This window comes from Lepeophtheirus salmonis, chromosome 8 (assembly GCF_016086655.4).
Source record: "Lepeophtheirus salmonis chromosome 8, UVic_Lsal_1.4, whole genome shotgun sequence".
NCBI classification, from domain to species: Eukaryota; Metazoa; Arthropoda; class Copepoda; order Siphonostomatoida; family Caligidae; genus Lepeophtheirus; species Lepeophtheirus salmonis.
In genome coordinates, this window is record NC_052138.2 from 26,129,600 (window position 1) to 26,138,711 (window position 9,112).

General features: G+C 30.7%; 1 protein-coding gene and 1 long non-coding RNA gene across 3 annotated transcripts; one reads left to right on the plus strand and one right to left on the minus strand.

The window, feature by feature from the left end:
* Positions 1–1,116: 1,116 nt before the first annotated feature.
* LOC121123440 (uncharacterized) lies at positions 1,117–3,411 on the minus strand. 2 transcript variants are annotated; one of them, XM_040718558.2, is made up of 3 exons: positions 3,270–3,411; positions 1,735–3,200; positions 1,117–1,666 (listed from the first exon to the last, which is right to left on the minus strand). In XM_040718558.2, the coding sequence occupies exons 2-3, from the start codon at positions 3,026–3,028 to the stop codon at positions 1,323–1,325; spliced, it is 1,638 nt and encodes a 545-aa protein (XP_040574492.1). In that variant the 5' UTR covers positions 3,029–3,200; positions 3,270–3,411; the 3' UTR covers positions 1,117–1,322. The 2 variants fall into 2 exon arrangements, with proteins under 2 accessions (XP_040574492.1, XP_040574491.1); XM_040718557.2 differs by having other exon boundaries at positions 1,735–3,404.
* Positions 3,412–6,695: 3,284 nt separating this feature from the next.
* On the plus strand, positions 6,696–8,564 carry LOC121123263 (uncharacterized). The gene is made up of 3 exons (XR_011781495.1): positions 6,696–6,769; positions 7,612–8,161; positions 8,224–8,564. It is a non-coding gene; the product is annotated as an uncharacterized lncRNA (long non-coding RNA).
* Positions 8,565–9,112: the final 548 nt, after the last annotated feature.

Genomic DNA, 9,112 nt, shown 5'->3' on the forward strand with positions numbered 1-9,112 from the left:
GCTTTTAAAGATTTGATTGTCATTGGTATGCCTTTTTGCTAAAGAAGATAACTCTTTAAGTATCCATCACCTGACTTATTTATAATTTTTATAATGATTTGGATGGTCACTCCTATATCATCCACCGATTTGCCTCATATTTAACACTAAAGTATGGGAAAATATTCCTGGAAGAAGTGCATATTATTTATTAACATGTATTACGTCTATCCCTTATTAATTTAGTAAATTCAAACACTTCTATTCATAATCATAACTTTTATTTTTTAAATTTATGTTATATGTATTATATTAACAACCAAGAGTCCCAATGACGTCCTCAGAAATATTTTTTAAATGAATCTGCTGTGCTTACCCAGCCATTTTCTTGTTGCCTAACCTTGTTTTAGTAACATTACCTTGGCATTGGTGTCGCAATTCTATTGGGGTACACGAACTACATGTTGGGAACCACTGCTTTAAACAGTACGTGTTAAAAGTGTTTCATCAATAATTTTAATTTAAGAAAAATGCATAATAAAATATCCTAATCACAAATATCTGATTAATTCTTTAAATGGAGGATCACAAAAGCTATTTAAAGGATTATATCCTTAATGATGAAGAGACGGCCTTGTTAATTGATAAAAATTGAGTAAAACCCGAGGATTGAGCCGAAGTTGTATTCGAGTCTACTTTTTCCAAGTTTGATTCAAGTCATATTCTTCATTTTTCGAGTTCATATGAAACAGTATTTGTATTACATTCCTGACATCTACTTGATGAATGTTCTTTGAATACAAACTCACCATGGAACAATATGGACTCGAACTTAAGCCAGACTTTTAAGCAAATAAACTACAACTTGACTCAATAGATAAGGGCTCAAAAACAGCTCTATCATTTTATTTTTTGAGCTAAGGGATTTAGTTTATTCTTAATTTGTCTACAAAAAACCAGATTTCTAACTACCACCTTCAATTTAGACTCAATGACGTCCTCAAAGGTCGGCTGTAGTTTCGGAAGTCCCCAAATTTCTTATCAAATATATATATTTAATCAATTTATAAGTAATTGTGTTACGGTTTTGGATTTCTTGTGGCGAATCCCCCCCCAAGGATGAACTGGCAACGCCCCTTACTGTAACTTTACTTAATGAATTATAATTGAATTTATTAATATGTCAATAAGGATGATACACAGATAATTATTCTTAAAATAGCAGTAACATATATCAATAAAACAGGTTTAATAAATCTTCTTGAGTGATTAAAAATATTAACTTTTTTAATCGTTTTAATTTCGGATCCAAACTTATTCATAATATTAAAAGAGCTGTAATTTTAGTATGTAAAAAAGTTGTCATAGATCTCCTTGGTAACATACAATCTAATGACATCATGATCCAATGCATAATGTCTACTCTCACTACTTTGCTCAATTATTTTAAAACATATCCGACAAATGAGATTTCCAGCTTCATCCTTGTAAGATGTATAGTTTCGTGATATTTCTATTTCGTAATGATCAGCATAGTGTAGTCGCATATCTTCTTTAAGGAGGCTTTGCATTGAGCACAAAGTACAATCGATAATTTCTTTATTAAACCCATCCACTACCTCAAGGGAACTCGGGACTTCATCAAGTAAATCTTTAATTTCCATCGAAGATCCTTCATTTAAATAATCTATAAAATATAAATTAGCCTAATAAATTGTGCACTGATAAAAAAGCTGTAAAATTATAGCAATTTACCTTCGTTTACATAAGGAATATCTTTAATGGATAGCATTGTTCCTTTTCTACGCAATGACATCTCAGTAGACACACTCTTTAACAAATTTCGACTTGACGCGGAAGATTGATTTTTCGTCATTGATAATTGTCGACTTGTTGTATATAACTTATCAATGTCAATGGAAGATTCAATCTTAATCTGAGGATGACTCCCTTCACTAACACATTCAATTGAATCACTACACAAAGAATCAGTTCTTTGTTTTATGGGATACTCATTTCCAAAAGATAATGCCATTTGATCCTCTCTCTTCTTGTGGAGAACCTTCTTCCCGCCTGTATTTAACTTACCATTGTCAATAGAAAGCTCAATCTTTATCTGAGGAGGACTGCTTACATAAACATATTCAATTGAATCGCTACACAAAGAATCAATTCTTTGCTTTATGGGGGACTCATTTCCAAACGATAACACTGTATTATCGTCTCTCTTCTCACGGAGAACCATTGTCTCTCCTGGATTTGAGATGGATTCATTGGTAGACCTAAGTTGACAAATTTCATTGAATGAATCCATTTGGTTTACGCCTTCACTATCATCAACAAAATCCTCAAAGATTTCTTCAGGTATTAAATAATTATTATCATAGAGTTTAACCAGACCTGAACTCAGAAAAATTTCTGAATGTTGTGATCCGTCTTTATCTTGAATGATGTATGATTCTACAGGACATGCATCATTTGTCTCCATAATATCAAACTTTTTCTCTTTGAGCTTTTCATTTACTACAACCAGTTTATTTAAATCCATGTCAAACGTTTCTACAGTAGATAACTCATTCAACGATTCAACTGCTAATCCATCAACATCATTCATATTTTGAGAGGATGGGAAAACCACAATATCATCGGATAACTCTTCAGTAGATTGCATCGAGCCTGAAAATATAACTTGTACGTTATCTTCTGACATCACAATTCCTTGATTGTGAGGAAAAACATTATCTTTATTCGATGCAGGTATATCCTCATCAACAATTTTATCGACATTATTCCGTATGTTCTTGAAAGGGTCTTTCACATAATTTGAAGTGATTAGGGATTCCCCAATGAATATGTAATTATATAATATTGATAAGCTTTCAATGTAATTAATATTGATATTGTGAGTGAGCTTAGTCGAATATATCTGAAGTTCTTTACCATGACTATTTGTTTCTCTTATAGGACGCTCATATTCAAGGCTTAAAGGAACTTCACCGTTTCGAATGTTAACATTCGACCCATTATTTGTTTTGGAGCTTGGCTTCATAACTATTCCTTTATTTTTGTAATATTGAAGTACCAGACGAGAGTACCTTCTACGATTACTACAAGTACAATGAAATGTGCGAGTAGATTTGAATTTGGACTTGACTATCTTCTGATTTCTTTTAATCCATTTATACGGGAGATGCGTTAAACGAGAAACAATTCCTTTGATCCTAATAATAAGATGATACCACATTGAACCCATGTTGGACATATTGGATTTGTATATAAACAGTTTTTACTTTGAGGTCCGTTGTGAATATTAATTGTGAACTCCAGTCTTCATAATACAACAATGTAATGAATTATAAATAATCAATCAATAGTTGAAATGTATCCAATTAACGTACTGTACACAGAATTATAGAAATTATTTGGTCTATACTTACCCAATATTGTCCGGTTTCTTTTCTTTTTTTGTATAAGAAAAAAAAAAAAAAAAAAAAGTAGGGATAGGTTTTGTTAAATGTAATGTTTGAATTGATCCGACTAATTAAAAATATATTTTTTATAGGATTGATTGATTCTTAATATTATTAAGGTTTAATTTGTTAAATACTCAGTAAAAACGAAGAAAAAAATAACAATAGCTCGATAAAATAATTGGTTAGCATATTTTTTATGACATTCCATGAGGCGTGGGTATTACGTTCATCGTAATTTAGACAATATTCCAAGTCATGTAATTTTTATCAGAGAAATAGAACATTCGCATGTAACGTCAGCATTGTTCATTTTTGCCATATTGGGGGAGTCTAAACAATCAAGTTTTATAAGAATAAAACCCCTTTTTTCATTAATATCCAGATAAAGAGTAAACTATTGTTGTGTATTTAGATATTAAAATAGAGGACTAAAAAATTAAATGATTGAAATTTTACTGTCTATCAAAAATATATCCTTCAAATGTCTAGTTTTATTTGATATTAGACCCTAATATATATTAAAAATATATTATTGCATACTTATAAAATCTTATTTCCATAGTGTAGAAAATTGCTCAAATTGTTTTTTGGTACATACATACATATTACAGATATGAATGAGGCAATTCATCGTATATTTAATGATGACCAGCCACGTTATCTGTGCATTAATACAAAAAATATCCCCTCTGGTCTCCTTGCACCATAACAAAAGCATTGCAGCTACGAATTGCTTTTGGTACCACAGGATACCAGATGCTACTTTGACAAGGATTTCCTTTGCTAAGTCTAAGGAAATTGAGATAACGGTTGGAAGTTTTTAACTTCAATCCTGGTACTTTAGAGGACATAATTACTTCTTGTCACCCTAAATTATTTTGTTAAATTGTAAAAAAAAAGTAATTGTGTGCTACACTTATATTGTAAAGAGAAAAATATATAATTTAAAGGTGCCTTTAATGTCTCAGTGGCAGGTAATGTGTGCAAAAGCTTAAAAATGAGGCAAATTATTTCTTAATTTGTAAAAAATAAAATGTCTGATCAGTGATCACCTTAATATTAAATACAATTATTCAAGAACAATTCTATATTTTGAAGTCCCAACTCCAAGTTTTTAATCTTATTTGATAAGCCAAGGCCAAGATTTTGAAATGAGGTATAACAAACCCTTCATAAACCCAGGTAAGCCTAAGCATAGGTTTGTTTATTTCTTTAAGATATGGAATTAAATTTGTGGTCATTTCTTTCCCTCTATAGCCGTCTGTAGCTAATGTAATAAACTTCATGACAGCTAATCAGTTTTCCTCTCACAAACTCTTCAAATTTTCAGTATTAGTATAGTGATGCGAAGAATATGTCCTGTCGGTATGTAAAGATAAAAGAAATGAAAAATGAACGTGTTAATTATTATATTTTGAAGTATTTTTAGGATGAGAGCAGCTTACCTGTTATGAAGTTTTATTACATTAGCTCCAGGGAACTGCGAGAGGAGGGAAATAAAGATGAAACCCACTCTATATATAGCAAGGATAAGTAGTGTGGAATTAATCCATACTCATACTTTTATGTACTTTCATCTTCCGTTTGATATTGTAAATAGTCTTTTTAATTGTTCCTACAAGCCTTCACTCTCCAAAGGAGTGTTTCTACTGGGATAGTTTTGTGCCGTACTTCACACATTTCTACTCTGACTAATTTTAACTAAATTATTTATTCATATTTCTATTCTTCGATTAATATTATAGAATCTGCAAGAAAAAAATCAAGTCAATTTTACAACAATAATTTTAGAAATGTATAAAATGACATCAGCAATGATTTTTTTTTTTTAGGGGGTGATTGAGCCCCCCCCTTAAAAAAATAAACTAGCGACGCCCCTGCCAAGTATTATCGTATCATTTTTAGTTTTTTTATTACTTGCCAAAAGTGCTTAGAATTTAGAACCCTAAGAGCTCTCCGCATGACGTAACCTTCAATTATGATGCAATTTGTGACGTCAGTGAAAATACTCTACATATTATTGTTAAAGTATTGGATTGAGTAATTATTTATTTGCACTCAAAAAATCAAATGCTAAAAATAGCATTTGATTTTTAGATTTTATAGATGTAGTCAAATAAAATACGTTAATAAAAAAAGTTATAGATAAGCATATTCGGAGTTTGCCTAATGTTTGCATGAATAATATGGAAACAAAGATTGCATTTCTTTTAGGAAAAATAAAAAAATAAAAAAGCAAAAAAAACGAATACTTTTTCCATCTCCAAAAATAATTTTTAGATCCTTTTCCATTTATGTACTATGAAAATACCTAAAAGAGTGTTTTTTTAGGTGCGTGCGCATTCATTCTGTATGGGCCATATTTTTTCCACATTAATATAACATAATATATAGATATTAGTGTTGGCTGGAATTGTAACTATCAAATTCGAGTAAAATAATCAGACCATGTTGTTTCTTCGTATTGATAAAATAAAAGTTGTTCAACATGTGACATCTGCGTTTTTAATTATTGTATAGATGCCATTTTTGCAAAGAAAAAAATAGCTGCGAGGAGAAGGCGGGAGCTATACTTAGTTAAATATTTATTACTGCTTGCCATACATACATAAAATAAAATTCTACAAATATAAGGCAACGAAGACGACCACACAACGGGGTATTTGTGCTGCTACAGCAGATTCTAAAACCTAGTTTACATTAAAATTTTGTTCAATAATATTTTTTTTACATTTCATAAATGTCTTCGTTTTCTTCATTCATTGCTTGATGTCTCTCGTTACATAGAGCGGGGCATCTATTGATGAGATGGTCTGCACTTTACTATTCTTCCATACACACATTACACGTTGAGCTTGTGTCCTTCCACTTGCTTAGGTGGGCTAGAAAAGGGCCAAGTCCAGTGTAAGTTTGTACAATGAGTCTCAATTTTTCTCTTCCGAGCTTGATACACTTCGACTTCAGGTTATTGAGCTTAGTATTTGTATGTTTCATACCTTGATCTTGACCTTCTTTATGTAGGTGGGATGCGTCACAATAGTAAACTGGTTTTGGCTCTCAGTACCCCTCTTCCCAAAATGGTCTGCAAATTCATTTCCTGTAATATCAGAATGTCCTTTACACCATTCTAGATGTATATTTTTCTCACTCCTTCCCTTGATGATGATTTCTTTACATTTTTAAAACTTCTTTACTAGTAGTAAGTGGATTAAAGATTGCAGCAATTGCTGATTGGGTGTCTGATCTTATTATTACATTGTTCAGTGTTTTTCGTACTTGAGAAGAGCTTCTACACCTTGTAGGGAGCGATACTTATGGTATTAATAAATCATATAATAATATTAGAAACCTGTACGGGAAGGTTCGAGCTCACCCGCTACAAATCGTATAGAAGAACTTGTAAATTACTACACGACATTCCATAAGTTTATAAGGCTATTTGTCATATTTTTATGACAAAACACTAATTTATTAAATTAAAATAGTCTAATGTTTACCTATACCTAAAAAAGATGCCTCTAATAGGCTTGATATTGAAATTAAATAATTCGATTAAAACTGTAAATTATGAATTTCAATGGCCTGATTTTTTTATGAAGATATATTTTTTACTTTTTAAATCTAATTAATATTTTTTTTCTCCATATAAATGTGACAAATAGTCGACCAATGGCCTTTTAAACTTATATTATATTTATATCATTGAAATAATTTCTCAGTTCTTCAACCCCATCTTTAGGGGGAGCCCTTGAGCCTTTGCTTGCTGGTTTCTAGTATAATATTTTGTGATGTAAATCTTCTGTTTTTTTGTCTGGGCCGTTTTTTTTTGAGTTGGTAATATGGAAAATTAATTTTATTTTCGTTAGCGGCTGTCATTATTATTTAATTCCTGAGTAGTGAACATCCTTTCCTATATAGATTTAATTATATTCAAAATCTGAATGAACATTCGTGTTTGCTCATAAAAGAGGGAAAGTGACCTCGAGGATTTGTTATGGAGTTATAATTGTAGGTCCTTGTTGGACTCAGAGTAGAATTGGGGATCGACATCGGAGTAATTCTAGCAAATGCACTGCTTATTTCCTTCTCTTATATTTTCTTATATTTAAATTCATACATATATATTTATTTTATTATACATCTTTTAAACACTTTACAGAAAATGAATTACCGCTATAAACTTCAGAAGTAGAAGTTAACTCCACGTTATCACGTACCAGAGTGGTGTTTAAAATCTAATGGAGATGTTTAGTAGAAGCAATTCAGGCTCTCATCGGATTTCCTCTCAACTCAATTAGTTTCTTTGGAGGAATGGATTTACAAGACTTACTTAGTGGGATGGTTCAAACATTAAAGATATGACACTTGCTGTAAATAACCTATCTCAAGTGAATGCAAGCCATTTTTGAGATACGTAGTGTAATTTTAATTGTTTGCCCTAATTTGACATATGTAGACAGGAAAAGTTCACTATTTATCTAAATATTAATACAAAAATGGATAATACTGTTTTAAAACTTGCTTGCTCAGGCCTGCAATATGGACAACATCAACAATATCGTCGTCACAGGAAAATACTCTATTGTTTGAAGAAATAAAATATGACAACGAAATTAATAAGAAATTCCTCAACTAAATTACAGAAAAAACTGCAGATGAGATCAATCTACACTCGAATATTTCGAGCTCAGTTTTTTAAATAATATTGGGTCGAGTTTGAGTCATTTTCAGACTATTATAATCTTTAGTAAAGTAGAATTTTTTTTTTCAGAGTTCGAGACATTCTCCAACCCAACACTAATAGATAGTAATAATATATCTACAAATACGATCTGGTCTACGCTTTTTTAAGGAATTGCACATTATATAGGTATATAATCTATTATTTCTAAAAATAAACTATGGACCAAATATGATAGTATCAATGCATTCCTATCAAATTAAGTGTCAATAAATATGCGGCTTACATCACAAATTACACATTGAAAGTCAAAACAAAAAATTCATGGAATGGATTGGCTTTAAGTACATAAAAACATCATTAATTTCATTATTACATCATCAACATGACAGGCAGAATTCTGGAAAAGTAAACATGGAGTGAACTATCAAAAAAATAGTCTAGAACAAAAATCAAGAAAACGAGAAATTTCTAATTTCTCATTTTTTGCATCATATAGATAGCTATACAACCAACTCAATATTTTATTTACATATTTCGGTCAGTTATTGGTTTCATTTTCAATTTTCTGGGATGAATTTAAATGCTCAAGTATATTTGCCGTAGTTTTAAATCTTTATTTAATTTATGAAGCTTAGTTTGGCTCCGATATGTTCTTTTAAATAAAATCGATCAATTTCTACTTATTAATTTTGTTGATAAACTTTTTTCAATTTCAATTGCACTTTGAAAACTCTTCAGAGGATTACTTAAAATAATTTGTTGACAGAAAGGGACGATAATTTGTAGAAGAATACAAATTTTTTCCAGTTTGCCTTTTGGTTGATGGACCACATATGTTCATATTGTCAAAATCTATTCGAGTGAAATGTACAAGATTACATCAGTATGATCAATATTTTTTGAAAGAAACATTTTAAATATATACAGGTGTGGGACTGGGGATTTTAAATCTGGAACAAGTTTAGACCTCAATATC

Excerpts from the sequence above, each read along its gene's own strand:
- LOC121123440 (XM_040718557.2), bottom strand. The coding sequence starts at position 3,241 with ATGTCCAACATGGGTTCAATGTGGTATCATCTTATTATTAGGATCAAA. Across the intron at positions 1,667-1,734 it reads TATTCCTTATGTAAACGAAG|ATTATTTAAATGAAGGATCT; the intron begins GTAAATTGCTAT and ends TATATTTTATAG.